General features: G+C 39.4%; 1 protein-coding gene across 7 annotated transcripts in view; it reads left to right on the top strand.

Annotated features, from left to right (window-relative positions):
- TP63 (tumor protein p63) overlaps positions 1-20,287 on the top strand; it is a 150,457-nt gene extending 130,170 nt beyond the window's left edge. For 3 of the 7 annotated variants that reach the window (XM_027775019.1, XM_006156722.2, XM_006156721.2), the window contains exons 9-12: positions 12,482-12,639; positions 15,077-15,221; positions 16,655-16,748; positions 19,669-20,286. In XM_027775019.1, the coding sequence (XP_027630820.1) occupies positions 12,482-12,639; positions 15,077-15,221; positions 16,655-16,748; positions 19,669-19,965 (694 nt within the window). In that variant the 3' untranslated portion in view covers positions 19,966-20,286. Of the gene's footprint in view, positions 1-6,357; positions 6,474-12,481; positions 12,640-15,076; positions 15,222-16,654; positions 16,749-18,850; positions 18,936-19,668 lie in introns of those variants that run through there. The other 4 variants (XM_027775021.1, XM_027775020.1, XM_027775018.1 and 1 more) reach the window with 3 other exon arrangements.
- The last annotated feature ends 3,527 nt before the right edge of the window (positions 20,288-23,814 follow it).

Raw genomic sequence — 23,814 nt, 5'->3', positions numbered from 1 at the left:
GCCTCTTTCCCCTTGTTTGACCAACATGACTGCAGTTGAGGAGGCTGGCATGCACCTCTGATAGTTAGGAGGCATCCTCTGAGTACCTAGTGGCTACAGCGTAGGGTTGGCAGCAAAGGGATAGAAAAGAAGCTCTTTCATCAAAATACCTTAAGCTACTTGATACTTTGGCTAGAAGGAATCTCACCCTTTACTTTTATCATGAGCTTTTTGCAAATTATAATTACACGGTTTTATATTAAAGCTGAGCAGAATGTTTAATCGGCTGATTCCTTGAGAACATAGATTCCAAAGGAGGATTAGAACTCAGGGTTGCAGACAGAATTCTCATGATTAAGCATAAGGATTCTTCAGGATAGCAAATGGGAATATATATTTATATATTCAAGTATGAAGCCTGTTTCATTCTTATAAAAATCATATGACAGGGATCATAGAAATAGAGACCTGTAACATCATTTACAGAGCCAGAAGGGGTAAGTGCCTTCCCCAGAATAAGTGTCATGGTATTAAGAGAGGCTCCCACATTGCCTCTAGTTCACTCTGGAAAAGTTGGAAAGAATTACACAGCAATACGTCATGCTGTGCTAGTTGCTCTGCTATACGATTTCCTGTCTTTTTTCTAGTTAATAGGAAATGGTCTGACCATCTGCATAGGGTTTGGCAAACATTTTCCTAAAGTACCAGGAGCATATACTTGAGTCTTTCTAGTCCATGTAGTTTCTTAATTTCTGCCACAAAAGCAGCCACAGATAATACATAACACAATGAGATTAGCCGTTACAATGAAATTATATTTATGAACCCTGAAATTTGAATTTTATTTAATTTTCACATGTCATGAAACACAGCAATACGTCATGCTGTGCTAGTTGCTCTGCTATACGATTTCCTGTCTTTTTTCTAGTTAATAGGAAATGGTCTGACCATCTGCATAGGGTTTGGCAAACATTTTCCTAAAGTACCAGGAGCATATACTTGAGTCTTTCTAGTCCATGTAGTTTCTTAATTTCTGCCACAAAAGCAGCCACAGATAATACATAACACAATGAGATTAGCCATTACAATGAAATTATATTTATGAACCCTGAAATTTGAATTTTATATAATTTTCACATGTCATGAAATATTATTCTCCTTTTGATTTTCCCACCTTAGTAAAAAAATATTTTTAGCTTATGAGCCATTTGGTTTACTCATTGTAATTTTCTAATCCGTCTTGAGATAAATATGTGGCTCTTTTTTCATTGCTTCTTGAGGCTCAGATTTTATTTTTTAATTTTTTAAATTTATTTATTTTGGGGACCAGCAGATGGTGTAATGATTACATCTCTGGACTCCTACATAGTCAACCATGGTTTGAGTCCTGGACCCGGAGGCTTAAATTCATGCGGGGGGCATGTGCATGCATGCTCAAAATCCCTAGAGGAGAATGGAGGAGAAGAAATCATGACTTAGCCATCCCCTCTGGGAGGAGTGATCTTTTGCTTTTTATCTCTCTGCCTCTCTCTGTCTCTCTGCAAGTGCACACACCCTATAGCAAAAAAACTCTCTCTAAAAAAATTATTTCTTTTTTCATGATTAGAGAGCACATGAATACACACAACAGAGAGAGAGAGTGTTGAGAAAGAGAGAAACTCACTTCCAGTGTCTTTTCACACTGTGACCCTCCTTCCCCAGCATTCCAGCCTTTCAGCATCTTGGCACCTGCCTGCCCATGCACCCAGCATATTTTCAGGCCATCCCAGAGATCCAAACCCATGGTCATCTATGTGGTTTCCAAGACTAGTCCAGTACACTATGGACTGAACCTAGGCTAGCCTCAGATTATATGTGATGAGTTTGTAAACTGCTAAAAGTGTATTTGGGGGCCTTCAAAAAGTTAATGGAAAATGTATATTATGGAGAAACTATGCCTGAATTTCAAATTTCTTTTTTCCTCCAAAATAAGTTTGTGCTATAGCAAATAAATAAACAAACAAACAAAAACACCAATAACTAAAAACTCACACTTTAATTCCATTTTCTACAAACTTTTTGAAGTCCTCTCTCTATATATATATTCTATTGTAGAGAAGTATTAAACAGCTTTAGGAAATCCTAACATTATTTTTAAAGTGGCATTTCACTGTCTAACAAGATGATAGCAACCCTTAACTGAGATCTCTTGTCTAAGAAAGTAGGCCATGCTCCTCCTGACATAAATATGGTTAATCACACAACTCCATCATCAGATAAGGCTGATAGCTGACATGATTCATGTTACAAATTCTTACTGAAGGTCTGCTATGTGAAAGCATTAAGGGGAGAGAAGAGAAGACGGAGCTCCTCCCTTCCTATAGTTTACAATTCAGTGGCAAGTTCCTAACTAATACAACTTTTGAACACTGAGAAAGCTCTGGAAATTATTCTCAACATTATGTAAGTTAGTGAGACATTTTTAAAGAGCTTCTATAGATGATACAAGAAAGAAAGGAGTTTAGTGTAACTGTTTTAGAGACTTTGTAAGTCAGGATAATTGACGTGAATCAGCCAGGGGCATGTGACATTCTTGCTTGTACACTCGGGTACATGGAATACAGAGCCCCATGTCCCATGTGTAGAGTTATCAGGTCCTTATTGTCTGACTGGCTTACATTGCCCTAAAGGGAACTTTTGTCTTATCCATGTTTCATTAAACAATCTATTTCATCAGAGAAGAAAATGCATTATAAAATTATGTTCTTTTAAAAAGCCCCAAAGATCCCAAGGATATATTTTTACTTTTTTGCATGTGTTTCCACAGATCAATACTGAGCAATTAGTAGCTTCATCATTCTTTGTGTGTTCATTTTAAAAATATCATGCATGTTTTTGATTTGGTATCTCACAGCTGTGGTAAATTGTGCATGGAAGTCTAACAAGCTGCAAAATGAAATCTTTGTCAAATATAGGCATTTGGTTTAATTATGCCTTTGTAACATTATATATTTACATGGTTTTCTAATAATTAAGATGCATCTGTATGAATTCTCCAGTTGCTGTATTCTGCAGCTGAGTTTTTTTAGCTCTTTTATTTTAAGTTATACTTCTAAGAAAGTGCATGAATGACTAGACAAAGAAACATGGAAGCTCAGTCTTTGGCAATCATCTGAAAAGAATAAATCAACTTGGAAAAATGCCTGTAATAGCCTGTGATTTCCTTTCCAAGAACATAGTACCAATTTTATGCTGGTAAAAAACCAATTTTGTACTTTTCTTTATAGTAGATAGAAAATTAGCAGGAAGGAAATGTACATTTTACAAGGTGGCAGTAAAATATTTTCAGTTTAATTACTTCTGTAAGTTTCCCACTATGTGTTTTCTCTTCGCTCGCTTTTCAATTGTGCATGGTTTTCCTTTGAAAAAAAAAAAAATTCCTTCACAGTTACTTTCATGATCATAGACTTCACGGGAAACAGATTTTATATTGAGTTGCTATGAAACAAATTATTATATATGTAAGTAGGCTTTACATGCTTTAAACATGATTTTAGTTGATTTGCCCCATTGATATACACATAAGCAATTATAATTGTAGAAGTCAGGATCTAATAGAAGAATGACTGGACCCAGTCTTTACACTAGACTCCTCGTCTTCATGTTTTCAAGGGACATTAACTCTTAAAACAGTTTTGCAGAAGCTACTTGAGACCTATTTACTTTTGACTTCTGTACTTTAGACAACTACCACTTCTTTTTCTTTAAGTTTATCTATTTACTTTGAGACAGAGAAAGAGAGAGAAATACAGGCTCTCCCAACAAACTCTTCATGCTGAGATCCACCCCCTGCCTCAGCCAGCCGTGATCACAGACATGCATCCAGTCTGTACAGGGTGATCTTGGGATGCAAACCTGGGACCTTTCCGCATGGCTTCAGCATTAAGGAACATGGTGTCACATCCGCATGGTTGGCTGAGACAACTTTCTGTAGTTTATCCTTACTCTTGGCTTCCATCCTGATTTCAGAGCAAGATCACTTTGCTGAAACTTTGCTTGATCTAATTCTTGATTTCCTCTGGAAAATTATTTTTGAGTTTCTATGGATAAATTTCACTTAACTTTTAATATAACTCAGAGACATCCTGAGGTACCTTTAGTGTTTCCTTCCCTGTTATGGCTTCCCAACAATTGTGGTTTATTAGTACTACAAGTCAGAGAAAATCGAGGCAGAGCAGGTTATTCAAAACCTTAGTCCTAGCCCCTCACACTACAGCTGGGAAAACAGAGACCCAGGGAAGTTCACCTGTGATTTCATAGCTAGTTCATAATAAAGCTAAGACCACAATCAGATTTAGATCATAGCATTCTTTGCAGTGTTTCAGTCTATTTCATGATTTAAGAAAGTTGCAATAATTAAACTGAAGAAGCATCTATTCCCATTCTGTCTGTTACCACTTAGTTGTAATTTATTCCTGGTGTTACAGCTTAAAGTCCCTGTTTTTAAACTCGTTTGTCTATGATTAGCTTCAAGAATGTTAATTTTTTTTCTTCATATTCATGCATCTGAATAAACTGATCAATTTTTACAGGATTATTAGTGTAAGAAAGAGCAGAAGACACACATTTTCAAACTGATAGAAGTTATTCACACTTTATTTCTAAATATGATGTGAAAGTCCTCTATATTTCCAGATTACTTGTTTGTAATTCTCAGTCTTATAGATTAAAAAAAAAAAAAAAAAAGAAAGAAAAGAAAAGAAAAAGAAAAGAAAAATAAACACAGATAAGATTGGTAGTTTCATTTGGTTCAAACTTGTAGTTATCAGGGAACTGTCTAAGTTTTTGCAGTTTACACAGTGTCACTTTACAGTAATATTATAAAGTTTATAGGGAAGAGATTTATTAGCACTGAATTGGTAGGGAAATAAAAACTCCAAGACTAATTAACCTTAGCTAGATTAAATCCTTTCCCCCCTAAATTCATACATCTCATTGCAGAGTTAGTCTCTGTTCTATTAATAGGTCCCCAAATTTGAATCCCTGTGACCCATGTATTCTTATCATAGCTAGAACACTCACTTGGTTTTGGGAAGCTCTCATGCGAGTCCTTGCTTCAAGAGAAGCCCCAGACATTAACACTCAAACTAAGAGTCTAAGCTGTTATTCTCTAGGCAGTAAATCACTTCCCTGCTAATTTATATTCCCTCATATTCTTTTAAGATAATACCAACTCTTGGTGGTAAGATGGGGTTAGTACATCCCAGCACTAACCAAGTAAAAATGACTTTGTTCCTTTGTGAGGAATAACCAAATGTGATTCAAAAAGAGTCTGGGAAACAATTCCCAGTTTACGGGGTTGCACAACCTTTAGCAAAATGAAAGGGTTTGTTCCTGGCACCCTGGTGGCATAATTGATTTCTTGATTATGCAAAAGTTGCTTTTATGATATCTGCATTCGTAGGCCAAGTTTGTGACTGAATGGATTAAGGTATTTATCCATCTCAATCTGGGCACATAGAAAATGCTCATTAATTGTTCTTTGCAAATTCATGATGACACAGCCCCCAGCGTGATAAGATCATATTTCTTCATACTTCATGGTTAGACTAGACAAGAACAGTAATGAGCTGTAATAATTGGACAGATGACATTTTACAGAAGATTGAAATTTATTCTCATCGCCACGTTCCCTTTTTCAATTAAGAGAGTTCAGTAAACTATATGCTAAGCATCTTGACCTAGCCATCTCAGCAGTCCTCAACTGAATCACCTTGTGAGACTTGTTAAAAATTTGTATGCTTGGGAAGAAGCAGTTAGCATAATGGCTATGTCTCTGGACTCCCACGTAGTCGACCGCGGTTCGTGTCCCAACCCCGGTGGCTTAAAACTCACGTCGGGCGCGTGTGCGTGTGTGCCCAAGATCCCAGGAGGAGAATGGAGGAGAAGGGATTGCGGCGTGACCATCCCCCCCGGGGGGTGATTTCTCGCTTTCTGTCTCTATGTCTCTCTCTGTCTGTCTGGCGAGAGCACACGCCCTATAGTGAAAATCGTCTCAAAAAATAAAAAATAAAAAATTGGTATGCTTGGGTCCCAGTCTGGTCTCCAAAGAAATCTCAGAAAATAGATTTTTTTCCTAAGGTCCACAGGTGATTCTAATGTATACTTCTGGTAAACTACTTCTGCCTTATTTTTTCATAAAAATCTTAAGAAAAAGAAGTGTCTCTGTCCTCTTAAAAGACAAAAGAGAAAGAACAAAAATAGCTTTTCAGGCATCCTATTCTGTCTATACCCTACTATGATCATGAAGGTACGAGGAATGTGTTTCTGTATTCAATTGATTTGAATATATGAAGTCCTAAGCCTTCATCTTTTCTTTTCTCTGGTTCCTCTCTGCAGTCTCTTTTCAGCCTGCTTCAGGAATGACCTTGTGGAGCCCCGGAGAGAAACTCCGAAACAATCTGACGTCTTCTTTAGACATTCCAACCCCCCAAACCGATCAGTGTACCCATAGAGCCCCCACCTCTGTATTTGAAATGTGTATTTATTGTGTTTCCATGTGTGTATGTGTGCGTATGTGTGTGTTTATCCAGCTCTCATAAACAGGACTTGAAGATACTTTGGCTCAGAGACCCAACTGCTCAAAGGCACACGGCCACTAATGAGAGAATCTTTTGAAGGGACTCAAAACTTTTCAAGAAGAGATGTTCTTTGCAGATTTTGTATTCTTAGATCTGACATCGGCCAGTTAGGAACCACTGTGTTTGTCTGTGAGCTTTTTGTTATTTCCTGGGAGGGAGGGAATTAGGGGAAAGGGCATTAAGATGTTCGTAGGAACCCTTTTCTGTTACCTTCTGTGGTGTTTCTAAAATCATATGGAAGCTTTTGAGCAGGTCTCAAACTTAAAATGTCTTTTTAAGAAAATTTTAAAAGCATATTATTGTCTGTGCATAAATGAATGGTAGGTGACTGAGACTCAGTCAGATCTTTTTAATGCTGGTCATGCAGTAATATTGCAGGTAGTAACAAACTAAGGTGTCAAGTATACTGCTGGACAGAGAGGTAACAATGATCATAAGTAGCCACTTTCAGGGGGCAAGGGTGTTTTTTCTTCTTTTTGAGAACTTGTATTATTAGTATCCTCTACCCAGATATAGACAGAGAAACATCTTCATGTTGGGTCTGATCTAACTCCTCCACCATTTGTCAGCAAGTGAATGTTACAATCTGTCTTGGACATGAAACTCTGGAGACCTATTCCCAAAAATGTCGTTTAGACCCCAAGTCAGGTAATCATACTGTTTTTTGTTTTTTTTTTTAATACGGTGAAACTACCCTGTTAGCATTGCCCCAGAGATTTATTTACCATTATTCAATGCCCAAGAGTTCAGAGGCCTTTCACCAAATCTATGATTAGTTTGTTTAATTGGAGCTCCTGGCTCTTGGTCCTACTTGCCAGTAAGCCAATGTATTGCTGATTCTGTGCAAATGCCTTCATCCAGGAGTCTTATGTTTCAATTAAGTAATGTCAAGGAAGACCCAGGTTCGAGTCAGTACTCCTGGTCTAGAAATTAAAGATAGAAATCATAGATGACTTTCTTTTTACATTTACTCAGAGTTTAAAGAACCTCTGTTTCTTTCCATTTTAAAAACCTATTTAAAAAAACAGCATAATGACATTAAAAGTCTCCTCCTTTCCCAATCTTTCCAGAGCAGATCACCAACTCTTTATTCTGTGTCACCACAGCGATTTCTTGTTATTGAGGCTATTGCTTTATGGATGTGTGATTTTAATTTTCAATAAACTTTTGCATCTTGGTGTATCTCACAGTTTTTTTGTTTCACTCTTCCTTTTGTTTCCCTTAAATGCTAGAATATTTTTTATGTAAGTTCTTGAAGTACCATGTGTGGGTCTAAAGAACAAGAATAATAGAACAGACACTTTGGTCCTGTCTATAGACTGTCAGTATATGGTGTTCTTATTTAAGATACTCTGTATTAAAAAGTACTCTGTCCTCAAAAGTAATTTCAATGCCTAACTAACTTTAAAAAATACAGGGCTGTGTATATTTTTATCATGGGGAGCCAGACCCTATCGTATCCCTTGTTGACATCTCCAAGCAATCTTTAAGGTGTATCTCAAGTTACCCAATTTACTACAATGAATTTATTTTTTAAATGTATTTATCCATCATAGAGGAGGGGGAGAAAGGAGTCCTATGTGGGACCTCCTTCCTTTGTCCTCCAGCCCATCAGAACTCTGCCATTTATATGCGTGTCGGGCATATTTGGGGATGACAAATGGCATTCAACCCATGAGCACTATTGGGATCTGGGTTCTCTCAACAGCAGATTATCACTGTGCCATGGAGTCAGCCCTCCTAAAATGAATTGAAATGAAATCCACATTTATTAAATGAAAAAGGCTTCGATGACATATGCATTAACAAATATTCAGGCAGAAATCTGTTGTGGAACCTATTGTCCAACTTTTGTTGTCGTTACAATATGTCCTGAGTTTCAAGTAACTGCAGTTAAATACTTCATAAGAAGTTGTTCTAGCTAAAAATAATTAATCTGTAGCCTAGAAAAATGCTTAAGACGAAAGGTCTTTACGTTTGTGGTAAAAGTATATTAGTAAAATCAGGTGCTCTTATTACATTCGCAAAGTCTTTTGGGTTGGTCTAAGAACTTTGATCCACAGATTCCTTAAAGAATAGGAAAGTACGTTTAGGTTTTTAACATTTGCTTTTTCGTTCAGAAGGTTTATTTTCCTCCTTTCAGCCTATTTTTATGTAAGTTTTCATTGACTTTTATATAATACACATATTTTAAAGTGACAGAAAATACTAAAATATTATGGCTGACCTATCTTGAATTGCGTCCTTTGTCTTCCGAAGCGGGATTACCTAGGTAGAAAGAAAGGACACAGGCAGGGCCATCCTGGGCAACATTGCGAAAATATACAATTCGTTTTCTGATGTTCTGCATCTCCCTGTTTTGTGGCCTTCCTCATACCAGGTGTTCTGCTTCCCCCCTATATCCCTTCTGCTCTCAAATTCTGCATTCGAAAAATAGTTTGGTAAAATAGATTTAGCCTGAAGTATCACCAAATTCTACTAGAGGGTTGTTTTTTACTTAGCAATGCAAGATTTAAGCCAACAGAGGAAATCCAATAGAATTCTAAGCATCTCTTACAAGGTAGAAAAAAATACTTCATGAATTCTCAGAATTTTTTTTTCTCTTAAATGCAAAAGAGTGCAAAACAAGAAGGGAGGAGAGAGAGAGAGACAAGGATTTTTGACAGTCTTGTCATATTGCACAATCCTCCTGCCCCAGCCTCCTAGACAGAGATGCACAGCTCCATGCCTGGCTTACTCCACTGGAGCTGAGAAATGAGCCCCCTCCTGTGTAGACTCCCACTGCACAGTGGTGCCCTCCCACTTCCACCAAGGTAGCTGGGCCTTCTCAGAAACGCTGATGTTCATCCCACTTGGATTTTTATATAATACACATATTTTAAAGTGACAGAAAATACTAAAATATTATGGCTGACCTATCTTGAATTGCGTCCTTTGTCTTCCGAAGCGGGATTACCTAGGTAGAAAGAAAGGACACAGGCAGGGCCATCCTGGGCAACATTGCGAAAATATACAATTCGTTTTCTGATGTTCTGCATCTCCCTGTTTTGTGGCCTTCCTCATACCAGGTGTTCTGCTTCCCCCCTATATCCCTTCTGCTCTCAAATTCTGCATTCAAAAAATAGTTTGGTAAAATAGATTTAGCCTGAAGTATCACCAAATTCTACTAGAGGGTTGTTTTTTACTTAGCAATGCAAGATTTAAGCCAACAGAGGAAATCCAATAGAATTCTAAGCATCTCTTACAAGGTAGAAAAAAAATACTTCATGAATTCTCATAATTTTTTTTTCTCTTAAATGCAAAAGAGTGCAAAACAAGAAGGGAGGAGAGAGAGAGAGACAAGGATTTTTGACAGTCTTGTCATATTGCACAATCCTCCTGCCCCAGCCTCCTAGACAGAGATGCACAGCTCCATGCCTGGCTTACTCCACTGGAGCTGAGAAATGAGCCCCCTCCTGTGTAGACTCCCACTGCACAGTGGTGCCCTCCCACTTCCACCAAGGTAGCTGGGCCTTCTCAGAAACGCTGATGTTCACCCCACTTGGATGACTTGGAATTTTTGTCCTCTCAAGAATTTTGACACTCTACTGCATAGATAGTCGTGAATTAGAATCAAGAAGTCAGATTTCTAATCCTATATCATCTAAAACCATTTCTCGCTCTGCAATTGTGAATGTTATTCTTAGTAATGCATTAAGAGAAGCTTATGTTTTTAGAGTAGAGAACTGGAACTTTGCTTTACCAGGATTTCCCCTCAAAACTAGAAATATATAAGATATGGTTTTTGACATTTCTGTTACTCTGAAGTCAGAGAAAAACTAGGAAGCCTCTAGAGAAAACAGCCTCTTGCGTACACCTTGTCATTCCTCAGGAGAGTTGTGCTCTCACTTGGGTTTTGATAAGGGTGGTGGGATGGGAAGGCAGGTAGGAGAACCAGAGTGGCTCAGGTCCTCTTGTCCTTGAACACCTTTTCCTTCTCTTCAGTTTCCCCAGGAATCTTTAGGACTGCTTACTCAAAGACTGGGGCCTTATATTTCCAGGGAGAAAATATGTGTGTGTGTGTGTGTGTGTGTGTGTGTGTGTGTGTGTATATATATATATATATGTGTGTGTGTGTGTATATATCACATATATACATATGTGTATATATACATAATATGTGTGTATATATATAAAATCTGAGTGTATACCATATATATGGTAGATCTTCAAGACTTTTAAACTGACCATGGATTTCTTGGTCTTGCACCCTTTTTCCAGTGCATAGAGAACATCAGAATGTCAGAATGGTCCTTCTGTTTCAGACATTAGAAACTGAATAAGCAGCCCTAATCTCTGTCCTTGATGCTCTAAAATTCACTTTTATTTTGCCATAGGGAGCATGTGCTTGCAAGAGAAAAACAGAGAGAGGGAAAGTGAGCAATCGCCCTCTTGGGAGGGAGGGGTATGGCTGCACCCATTCCCTTCTCCATCACTATCCTGAGATTCCGAACACACACACTCAGGCATGATTTTCAAGCTGCCAGTTCTGGGACTTGAACTGTGCTCAGCTATGTGGAAATCCAGTGCCTTGACCACCATACCATCTGCTGGCCCCTTACAATCCAATTTTCCATTAAAGGGAATACACTCAGAATTTCTGACCTGTTCAGACTCTGTTTCTCCATTCTTCTGCTTACTCAAATTTCTGGATTTGTTCAATTAAGAATGTGTGTCACCTCTGTCTAATCCTTCCTATAAATTAATTCTAAAACTAGTTCCTTCCATCTCCGTGACCAAACACTAGAGAATTAAATATCTGGGGATGCAGGGGAAGAATGAAAGGAACCAATGTTTGTTGACAATATCCAAGGCTCTTAGATTTCATATGATCTGCATAGCAGCTCTTCAGAGTGAGTATAATGTCTCTTCTACATATTAAGAAAATGAGGCTCAAAATATTTGCGTATCATCGTAAGTCACTTAATTAGTTCGTGTCAGATCTAGAAGATGGCCCAGATGTTTTGGTTAACTCCAGAATCCATATTCCTTTTTCGTTTATCTGTGGTTTCTGGCTGACCTTCCTCAAATTAAGGGGCTTATGATAAAAAATAACAAGTGAACTAATAAAATGGTCAAAAATAACAATCACAGTAGAAGAAGGCATTTGCTATAATGAGGGTCTAGGAAAAGTTCAGAGCTTTCAGCTGTAGTTTTATTTTCCTAGTTGTGGACACTAGTAATAGCTCCAGCAGTGCTTTCGATATGCTATTTCTGTACACTCATCTGGTTTGGGGGAATGGGAGAGACAGGGAGAGGTCTTTTTAGGTTTTATTTTTCCTTTTATCCCAGGAAAGTCAACACAACAGTTGTTTGGACTCCAGGGTTCTCCGGCATGGAAGGGCTGTTGAAATTCCACTGAGATTTTCATGGCTCATGTGCATCTCACCTGAGAACGCACACCTCCAGATTGGGACCCTGGGTGGCAACCTGAGCTTACCATCTCCAGGTTTTATTTTGGGTCTTTGCTTCGTTCTTTTCCTTTTTACTGGTTTTCAAAATTCCTTGAGTTGAAAGGCTAGGAAGGGGATGGGAATGGAGGCAACAAGAGAGGCACGTAGAGGATACAATTCAGTGTCTTTCCTCTGTGAGGTGGATATTAAACTTTGTAGTCTGCACATCCAGGAGGAATATGATTTGGTGATAGCTTGTGTAATACCTTTCTAGTTAGAAAACATTCTGAGGTAGAAGGAAACGCAATTAAATTCTCAGTGCCAATCCTGGAGAATATTTGGCAGTTAAACAGTTCAAAACCACGTTTTAATGTGAGACCTGTTGGAAGTGACCAGACCCCACTCTGCAGTGTCCCATGCTCACTATCGTTCCCGTGTTTGTGTTCCTAGGACCTCGATGCAGTCTCAGTCTTCCTACGGAAACAGCTCCCCGCCTCTGAACAAAATGACCAGCATGAACAAGCTGCCTTCCGTGAGCCAGCTCATCAACCCTCAGCAGCGCAACGCCCTCACTCCCACCACCATTCCGGATGGCATGGGAGCCAACAGTAAGAGCACCTCCCATTTGCTGCAGCAGGAGGATGGACAGGGCTAGGGTCAGGAGAAGACTCTTCTGGGATAGGAGAAGAAGGGTTTGTTCCCAAGTGAAGTGAGAAGCTCAGTGAAACAAATCAAACAGAAGTTGGATGACATAGGTTTCTCACAGCAAACCTCTCTGGAGGTGTAAGGTTCATTAGGAAACACAAAGTAGAGATAGAGAAGGCTGTTACCTTAATAGAGGTAAGAATCCCTGTTGGGGGTGGGGAAGAACAGCAATCCACTTCTTATCAGTCTACACGGAGACCCATCTCCTGCAACCTTTGAGATCCTCGAAAGGAAATGTATCTGACATGTGGGAAACAGTTTGGTGTGGTAGACGTAAAATCCAGAGAAATAGTTTGTAATCTGGACTCTATTGCAAAATCAGCTATGTAATAATTTTTAATCTATATAATTATAGCTCTGCACATTTAAAAATTTTTGAGACTGTGTCCCTATAGTCTTAGACTCCCCAACTCATCTGCTCTATCACTAAAGTGTCTGCCTTTTATTATCCACACACAGATTCCTCCTACTAGCTAAATGTAAATGTAAATGGCAGTGTGAGTATTGGGCCTCCGCATGGGTGACTGGCAGAGAGCTTTGCTATAAATGTAGCCATCTTGTCCACTAGAGCTAAATATAGCAAAGTGGATGCACCAACCTGAAAGAAAAAAAGGGATGGTAAAAATTGAGAAGGATGTATAATATCCTCAGGTATGCAGAAGACTCAGTTCACATAGGTTTTATATAATCCCTGCCCTGTAAACAAAGTTACCCTCAATCTATTTATTTTTTTAAATCCCTAATTATTTTGAATAAGTCTTTAAACTTGCATTTTAGTACTGCCTTGTAAAGACTGAGTTTTCTTTTTAAGAACTATTTTATTTACCTTTACTTACTTATAATTTGACCAGAGAGGGACAGAGTGAGAGAAAGAAGGAAAGTGAGAAAGCAAGTCACCAGGTCTGGGACTTGAACCATGGTCAGCCCTCCCGGGGGCCAGCACCCTTTACCACCACGCCGCCTGCTGGCCCAAAGACTGGGTTTTCTAAAAGACATTTAGGGAAGCTAGGAATGAGATCTTCTGTGGTCTGGTGGCAGATGTTCTATTTTAGTGGGAAGAGAGAGGCCTGTGAGGTTTGGTTGTCTAGTTTGGCGATAATTATTTTAGATAATTATTTTACAGCCAGGCTGCTCTCTCACTCGTGTTCAGTGCATCTGAAGGCACAAAACCTAACTTCTTGACAGGTCTGCTACTTTGACAGTAAAAGTAATAGGAACCGTTCGTTTTTCACTTTGCTTTCTTTCAGTGATTTCTTAGAGTCCTCAACTTGTTTCTTGGGATGACCAAATAGTGATAGTGATGATGCCTCATGTTTCTACGGCTCAAAATTTGCCTCATTCTTCTTTTTACACTTCACAGCTTTTCTTTGGTGTACTCAGGTGTGGTGGTCGTTAGTTGGCTCTTAGTGAGGGAGGCCTTCCCCCTTTGGCACACTGCTGTTCACTGTTCACTCAAGTGGAAGCAAATCACATTTGTTTCCTTGTAGATACATTCTTTTTTTTTTTTTTTTTTTTTTTTGCTCGCTCTTTGACTCAGAGGCAGAAGTGGTTTCATAAATATTGCAGGTACCAAGCTTTTCTTCCCTATCAGAATGTTAGCAAGTTATGGTTTCATATCATTTCAGTCAGCATTGGTGGTGTCTCAGCATCCACTCCTGAAATGGACCGTAGATGTTAGAACTTCAATGGTATTACCAGGCATGCAGTTGCCTACAACTGTTGCTGCAGGTCCTCTGTTCCCACACGAAGGTGGCTCTCACTCACAGGCTTGTCATTTGTGCACTTCAGCAAAGTGTACTGAGCATCTATTCTGGGTCAGGCACTGTAGTGAGAGATGTGGGGTCTACACATGTATAAGAGCTAATCTCCAGGCTTGATGAGATTAGTAAGGGAGAGATAAACACCATCCATAAAGGCAAATACAAAGAGGACTATGCAGGGGTTTCCAAAAAGTTCTTGGAGAATGTGTATTATGAAAGAACTATCCATGGATTTTAAAATTTTTACAGAAAAATAAACCCGAAATCCACTTTTGCACACACTTTCTGAAGTCTCTTTATGTTAACATTAGGAGCAATGAGCAACTGGACACAGGATTGGGAGTAAAAGAGGTGGGAAGAGATTGTCCTAGGAGAAAGTACAAAGGTCAAGAAGTGAGTAATTAGTTTGACTACTCTGACTAGATGCAGACGCCCAAAGGGCTAGAGTGATAGATAAAACGGAAAAGGCAGGCTGACTGTTTAGGCCCCTGATGTTGTTGAACCAGGCAAGGTGGACCACGGGGATACTGATTCCTGAAGATGGCAGTAACCTTCTCTTTTCCCCCTGTTTTCTGTTCAGTTCCTATGATGGGCACACACATGCCAATGGCTGGAGATGTGAACGGACTCAGCCCCACCCAGGCCCTTCCCCCCTCACTTTCCCTGCCACCCACCTCCCACTGCACCCCTCCACCTCCGTACCCCACAGATTGCAGCATTGTCAGGTGAGTCCAAGTATATGCTTCTGGGGGCCATCCTAAGTGCCTCTGAGTGGTGGAGGGTGGAAGTTGTCAAAGTTCGTACAACAGTAGGAAAGAAAGAAAGCAGCTCTACGGTGACGTTCAGACTGCTTTATCTGATTGTTGGAGTGGTCAGCATTGTTTAATCAAAGCAACCACTATAATCAGCATGGGATAAAGTGAAAATGTGTGTTTATAGGCATACAGTTTTCATGCCTGTTTTCTCCGTCTTCACTTACTCCCCTCCTCCTCCATCCCAATTTACAGTCTCAGTTGTGCCCCTCGAATTGGTGCTCAGGGCTGGGTTTTCCAAAAGGGCAGTAAGCTTGCTATCTTGCTCCCTTTCCTGTTCTCTAGGCCTCATAGCTCTCAGTCACAATGGACCATTATTTTGGAGTTGGAAGTGCATTAAAAAAATATTGTTAGCAAAAATGACAGGGATGGTCATTAACCTGATGATCTGTACTGCTCTGCACATGGGAAATAGGTACACTCTAGGCCAGGAGAGCTCAGATAGGTAGAAGAAAGAAATGCAGGAAGCCTCAAAGATATGTTCTCCACAGAGTCAAGAGTAGGTTCCCAAATCTCATGCCTCATGCACATCTCCTGTCTGCTTCCTATGCACAATGGTTCCTTCATTTGGCTCCTGGAATGATTCATGCTGCTCCCCATGCAGGGTCAATTACAGAGTGGCAACGCGGGGAGGGCATGAATTAAAAGCAGCAATGACTTCACAGAGCAGTGACCTACACCTTTCTTTTTAACCACTATCAAGAAATGTTTTGGTGTTTCTCAGAAACATTTGTAACATTCTGATTACTACAGAGTGATTGGTTCTTCTTGCTTCTGCTGAATCAGTAACCCAAATACTGCAAAGATTGAGGCCTACACATAAGGAATGAATTGGGGTTAAGAAAAGAAACATGCACAATAGTTTTAGATTAAATTTGTTCACTCATTTATGCCAGCAAGTCCTAAACTGCTAACATCTTTAACCATCTGATTAAATTTCCATGAGCCAAATCTTATACAAATTAATTGAAATAGAGATGCTCTTTTTGCAGAGAAGAACCAGCAGGAAAGAGGGCTGAGGATCTAACCCCTGGACTCTTTACTTTCACCCCCTGCAACAGCTCCTAATTTGCACAAAACCCTAGAATTCCACAGATCACCATTTGAAAATTGCTGATCTGCTGGAATCTCTCTAGTTCATTTTAATTTCTATAGACCTAAAGATCAAGTCACTAATAATTTCCACACCTCTAGTCCAAGGTCCACATATATTTTATCTGCTCCGAGTCTCTTCTAATGCAGAACAATCAAGGGCAAGATGTTGGGTTTTCCTTTATCTCGCCAATGCAGTTGGGGTGAACTTTCTATTTCTGTTTCATCCTTCCTCTTCCCTCCTCCCTCTGCAGTTTCTTAGCAAGGTTGGGCTGTTCATCATGTCTGGACTATTTCACGACCCAAGGGCTGACCACCATCTATCAGATTGAGCATTACTCCATGGATGTAAGTAACTGTTAGACTTTTCTCTTGAGTTTTATTTCTTCGTCTGGTGACACCTGCCATGTAGTTCAACCCTCACTAGTTATAAAATTTGCTTTTGTCATGTCCCCAAAACTCAATTTTGATGGGACCCATAACCATGTTAGAGAGACTCCCAGACCTCAATCTCTACATATTAGGAGCTTAGCAATCACTCTTCCTCAACTTGTCTGATCAGTCAGCAATTATCTGTTATACCCATGTAATATTCAGTGTAAAAGAAAGAAAATACAATTTCCACTATCAAGAAATTCATAATCTCTAAAGAGTTCAGATAAATTCTTGGTTGTTCTCATTAATCTATGTAAGTCCCCAGAGAGAATGACAGGAAGTTGGTGGTGATATTCTCATTTAAAAACATGGAGAGATGACAAAATAGTCATTTGGCTTGATGAGTTTATCATAGAACCAAAAATAGAACCCAAGGGTGTAAGCTTCTAGTCTATAGCTTAGCAACTATTCTTTTTGTCTCTCCTTACAGTGGGAAATTAAGGAGGTCTGGCTGTTCCTCCCAATTACAATTATACATTCCTTCACTTACCTTTGACTCTATCAGAGTCAGGCCCAGTCATTTCTGATTGTCGAGAATAATCTCTGGCCATGGGTTCAAGTCTCAGCCAGGCTTATTGATAGCAGTGAGAACTTGGAGTATCATTTTGTCTCTTTAGGCCTCAGTTAATCCTGTTGCTTCAAAATCACTCATTTCTGGCTTTGATTTTCTTTGTCTTTTAAAACAAGCTGGGTGGAGGGGTCTTTTTCTTACTTCATACTCTACTTCTTGAATCGTGGCTCACATGGGAGCTAGTGTTGCTCTGGCTAACAGCAATCTGATTTTCCAGGCTGCTCTTCCTGCTGCTCTCTTTGGGGTTCACTATCCTCTCTTAAAGCTTCCAGAAGGCACTTTGGGTGATTGGATGTGCATAGTCTCTGCATCTGCTGCTGCCTCTTAGCTGGAACCTCTCTTTTCCCTCCTTGAGCACCGAATACAAGAGCTGCCCCTTCAACATGAGAACACCCAGCCCTGTGGTGACGAGTGTATGCTGTGTTCCCCTTCCATCCCCTATGTCACCCTGGCTGATGTTCCCTGGAGGAACTAATTATAAGTGAAAACTATAAATAAAGTTTGAAGAGTAAGTTCTGACAGGAGTTATATGATTTTATGATCACTTCTATCCACTGAAGGGAATAGAGTTGTCCTAAGTTTGAGGGAGCCTCTCATAGTGGAGTCCTACATCATCTAACCAACAATTGGACCCTTACTTGTGTTTTTAAGCTCATACTTTCCACTCGCTCACTTGTCTTCACTGGGGCGTGTGTCGGGATGTTCCCTTGGCTATTAGGACCTACAGATATTCTCTATAAGCTCCTCTCAACTGGCGTTGACCAGATCTTGTGCTATCTGCTGGGTCACGGTGTTCTCACCCGTAAGTCATCAGTTAACATCTAGCCAGTGTCATGAAGATTAAGGGAGCCTAGTTTGCAAAAAGCTTTGGACTGATTGAGAGTCACAGAAGTATAAAGAGTCCAAGAAACAGAGAGAGCTAAACTCACTTATCTGTTTGTGAATTATCATTGTATAATATAGTTTGCTATTATAGGAAATTAAAGTATCTTTAATGGCCTGAAAACTCACACCATGGGGAAAATTTGACACCATAGTGCAATTTTTCAAACTGGGAAATGTTGGGAAGCAATACAGTTTTCTCATGCTCACTTCAGCCTTTTCTGCTCATTTCTGGAAGTAAACATCTCTATCTCAGCTTATCTCCAGCACTAGTGTAAGTTACTCGTCATCTCTTCCTGGAAGAGGAAAGTGATGAATTTTAAGAATACTAATTTTATTAGTATCCGCTGTAAGATGAAAGGTACATTAGTAATATAACAATATAAATGGCCAACATTTATATAATGCGTTTCATGCTTTATACTTGCATAGATACTTTATTTAGGAGTCCTAAATATATAGCGACCCAAATAGCAGGCAGTTGTGGGCCATTTTATCAGTTGCTAAAGATCTATAGCCAGGCAACGACAGAATAAAGAACCTCGGCCATTGTTCTCTGACTCCAAGCACGTGCTTCCTCTGTGCTGTGCTCTTCCATTGAAGACTGGGAGCTCTGATTGAAATGAGCCACTGAAGAGTTAGTGCAGGTGAATATGAGAGGCCACCACCCCATTTGTCATGCCTTCTTGTCCCATTCACAGAACATGCACACAACTACAATGCATTTTGATACCCTGATTTACTCAAATGCTGAGAAACTTTCTGGCCATTAAGGAGGTTTTGGCTTGGATTGTTGTATCCTGAGTGCCCAATGTATGCACCCCAGTTTAGTTGTATGACTCAGGATTGGTCAAGTTCTCTGACTTTCAGTTTTCTAATCTATGAAACGGGTGTAATAATAGCTACCACCAATCTGAGCAGTAAATGAGATCGTGAGTATAGCCAGCTCACTGCTTGGCATGTAGGATGTGCCCAATCCTTGCTCGTATTCTTTTCTTATCTCCTCGCCCTAGTGGTGGTGGCATCCCATTAATTCCTTTCTTATAGTGACTAAAGCCAAATGAATTTAAGAGACAGAAAGTATCTTAGGTTTTTGTTTGAGATTTTTGGCCTCTAACTCTGCCAATTTTACCAGGGAAGAAACTGAGGCCAACAGAGATTAAGTGAAGTGTTATCCACAAGCAGAGATGACACCTTAAAGGCTGTGCCTGTGGGGTCTTCATGCTAAAGACTAATGAAGAGCTCATTTTATTATTCCATTTAGGATCAATTAATTCAGATCACGTCATCTGGATCACTGGGGAATGATAAAGTAATAAGGAATTGGTGTCATTTGTCTCTTGGCTCTAATTCTCCTTGGTTCTCTTTCCTATTGTACAGGATTTGGCAAGTCTAAAAATCCCTGAGCAATTTCGACATGCCATCTGGAAGGGCATCCTGGACCACCGGCAGCTCCATGAATTCTCCTCACCTCCTCATCTTCTGCGAACCCCAAGTGGTGCCTCTACAGTCAGCGTGGGCTCCAGCGAGACCCGGGGGGAGCGTGTTATTGATGCTGTGCGGTTCACACTCCGCCAGACCATCTCCTTCCCACCCCGTGATGAGTGGAACGACTTCAACTTTGACATGGATGCTCGTCGCAACAAACAGCAGCGCATCAAAGAGGAAGGGGAGTGAGCCTCACCATGCAGGCTCTGCCTCCCCTCTGCCCACCTCCTGCCTGCCTACCCTGCTGCAAAGCTTTCTGGCTTGAGCTCCAAAGCAGTCTCCCTAGTTGCTCCCCTTCCTTTTCTCAGTCTGACTTCTTAAGGAAGGAGAAGTAAGAGGCAGCCTCTTACCTAACATTTGACCCAGCATCTGATTCTGATTCTGGCTTTAAGCCTTCAACACTATTGCTTGCCAGTCTGAAGTTTTCATGGCTAGGGAGAAGATAGCAAAAAATATATATATAAGTAAAAAAGCAGTGGGTGTCTCCTTAAGCTGCAGAGATTTCTCATAGACTTTTATAAAGCATCTGTGCCCTTATAGTCTAAGACTATATATATATATATACACACATATATATATATACATATATAAATATATAAATACATGATATATATATATATATATATTTGGGTGGGGGCATTCAGTATTGTTTAATTGTAATTTAAAGGAAAGGAAATTGAATTGCACTTATTGACTCTTATAATTATTTGTTATGGATGACTCACCCCACCCCTTCTGTCTAGGGGTATCATGTGTGGTGAGAGTTACCTAGAGCTTGACGGTATATGTAAATGACAATCATTGTAGGTCCTTTTGGTGCCTTGGATGCCAAACACATCGCACATCAGACCGTTGAATAGATCCAGTTATGTTTATCATCATTTATTCTGTGGGCGAGATGTACATATGTACACGATTCTCTGTCGGTGTGTTTGTCACTAACATCTCTTCGCGTGATGCTGGTTCACTCAGGGGTTAATTAGTCCAATTCCAAGAAAAAGTTCATGTTCATATTATCACACACAAAAGGAAAGGACATAACCTCTCTTGAATGTGGGCCACATCTACAATTCATAAAACATCCAAGGTGGTCAGTTCAAAACATATCATGTATCTGGGTATATCAGTAAGCCCCTCCAACTAATACCAGGTAGACTTATCTCTTAGTACTTATTGAGAACACATTTGCTGCCATTATAGAAGCCTTAAAATAAATTTAACTACTAGACAGGACAGTTCAAATATGCATTTGCTATTCTTGCTAGAATTCAGGTTGATTCAGTTAAAATTAATATGTTCTACCTTGCAATGCCTATTAAAAATATTTAGGAAACACAGGAGATGCTCAGAAATACTGAGTATCTACTAAGTGGCAGAAGATGTCAATGTACCATGAATTGAAGTTGTTGAAAGATCTTTCAGAGCATGGATATTATTATTTGATAAGTGTTTCTTTTAAAGACTTTACTATCCTATAAAATGCTGCATGTAGAGGCTTTTTACCTTTCTCTCTTCAAGGTTTAAAATAGATATAGAGATTTGGAAAATAGAACATTAGCAGACCAGTGTTCCTGTGGCATCAGTTGCATCACTAAATCATTTTTTTCTTTTCTAACAGTCCGAGTTTCAGTTTGTTGTAAAGTAACTTTGAGGACACAATCTCCCGTCCATCTTAAGGACCGTGCATAGATGGGAAAATGTCTCCACTGATCAAGGGACAAGACTTTCCTAGAAAGCTGTTGCTTAAGACACAGTTTGTTTTCAAATTTGGGGAAAACATGTAAATGACAATATTCCCCTTAGAGCTTTCTGAAACATACTTTCTAACATTCTTTTTTTTTTCAACATAAAGTACTTTGTATATATGCTAATGAGCTCTGAAACTTTCCCATATATTCTGGTAACGGACTGTCCTTGCACATAAGCTTCCAATGTTATGTTAAAGTGCAAAGGGGCTAATGCAGCCCTACCTGTAGTGTACGAATCTCATCAGAAAAGTGTATATATATATTTCATGTTTGAAATTGCATACTTTGTATTTTGATTATTTTGTTTTCTTCTTGGGATAGTGGGTTTTCCAGAAACACAGTGGAAACTTTTTTTTTTTAATTGTTTTTATATTTTCATGAGAATACCATTTAGTAAGACTACAATTTCAAATAAGAAATAATGCCAGAATTATAAGATGGGGAAGTTGCTTTTTTATTATTATTATTTTTAATTTTGTATGTTAAAGAAAGTGAGTCCTTGATTTCAAAGTCTTATTGTGCTTAAATGGTAGTAAGCACTGTTAATTTCTGGAACAAGCACACAGCTTTGCGAACCCAGGAAGGGGAAGCAATGTACGCTGTACCTTGGCAATGTTAAGAGGACAAATGGCTTCCTCTGCTGTCCTTAGTGTTTGGATAAACCTAGGACTTCTGAACTGTTTCAGCACTATTCAGGTGGCACTAGGGACTCAGAAATTCCTGTACTGTATCTCACGGTTTTGGCATTAGCCAAAGCTAGGCACAATTACTGGTCACATCCTAGTGGCAACTTAGACTCCTGGAGCATATGAGTAACCAGGATAAGGGGAGAAAGAATATTAAGGATAGACAACTAGGCGTGGGCTTAATGGGGTTCTGTGGCCTGAACGCAATGCAGTTAGCTGAAGATAGACATGTTTGCTTGAGGCAGTTATAAATAAAAATGGAGAGCAGAATTTTCTTCATTAAATCCATTTACCTTTTTTGTTTTTTCTTGATAGTCCCTTAAAATACAGTATGCAGGATGTTGAATGTTAAAGGAATATGTGTTTTTTAATTATTTTTATAATTATACAAAAATTAAGCAAATGTCAAAAGTTTTATATACTTTATTAATGTTTTCAGAAGATTCTTTCTTATAGATGTAATACTTTTTTTTTTTTTTTTAAAGATTCAGTTGCTTGTCTTTCGGTACTTGTTATGGGCTTTGTTGAGCCATAGGCAAATCTGCAGGCCACTTATGTTTGCCAGGACATGCAATAAAATAAAAATAAAAATGCATTGAGAAATTGTAGCTGTGTGTGTGTGTGTGTGTGTGTGTCCATCCATCATTTGGCTTCTTTAAATACCATTGACAAAGAGGTCAGGAGGTGGCACAGAAATGGCACAACTGGACCCACGTGGAAAATGTCTCCAGTTGGAGCCCTGAGACCTCTCTGAGCACGCTGAGCACAAGCCCATGCCCATAATCTGAGCTGGCTGAAATGGGGGGAGATCACTGTATGGAGACTCTGTCAAAGGGACTCTTTCTCTCCCTCCCTCCTTTTCTCTCCATTCCTCTCTGTCTCACACGCACTCATGAAAGACATTTTTAAAAATTTTTTTAAAAAGGATATAGAGTCAACAGGTGGAGTGGAGGTTGGGGTTCTGGCTCCCACATAACTCTAGGTTGCATGCTTTGACTCTTTTACCCAGTGACTTAAAAATCATGCCAGACATGTATGCATGTGTGCCCAAAGTCCCGTGAGGAGAGTGGAGTAGAAGAGATTGTGATGTGGCCATTCCCCCTTGGACATAACACGCTTGTTCTCTCTCTGTCTCTGTCCCTCTGTCTGGCAAGTGCATGCATCTTAAAGCAAAAACAAACAAACATCAAAAAGCAAAACAAGACACAAAGGAATAGTTGAAGAAATACTGACAGAAACATTAGAGAGATTCAAACATTCAACTATTGATGTTTTTCATCTCAACACATAATCATTCTTATTTTAGTCAATTTATGAAATAGGAAATAGGACAGGACAGGCAGTTAGCCTGATTTCATACAAGATGCAGGTCAAATACTTTCTTTGTTGTCAGAAGGGATTTGCTTCAGAACAAGCACTGGAGTGCAGACACTCTTTTTGCCCAACTTACTGACCTTCCGATGATGCTGAGCGATGACCTCCTCAAACTGAGGGCATCACTCTGGTTGTATGTGGAAGCACATTGCAGATGGTGGACTTTGAGTGGATCATGGTCCCTTTTAAATTCAGAGTTAAAAATCATCTTTCAATTATGTACATCAACA

This window comes from Tupaia chinensis, unplaced genomic scaffold (assembly GCF_000334495.1).
Source record: "Tupaia chinensis unplaced genomic scaffold, TupChi_1.0 Scaffold000515_1, whole genome shotgun sequence".
In the NCBI taxonomy this organism is placed as follows: domain Eukaryota; kingdom Metazoa; phylum Chordata; class Mammalia; order Scandentia; family Tupaiidae; genus Tupaia; species Tupaia belangeri.
The sequence above is the reverse complement of the archived record's forward strand: the minus strand, read 5'-3'. Positions and strand labels throughout refer to the sequence as shown.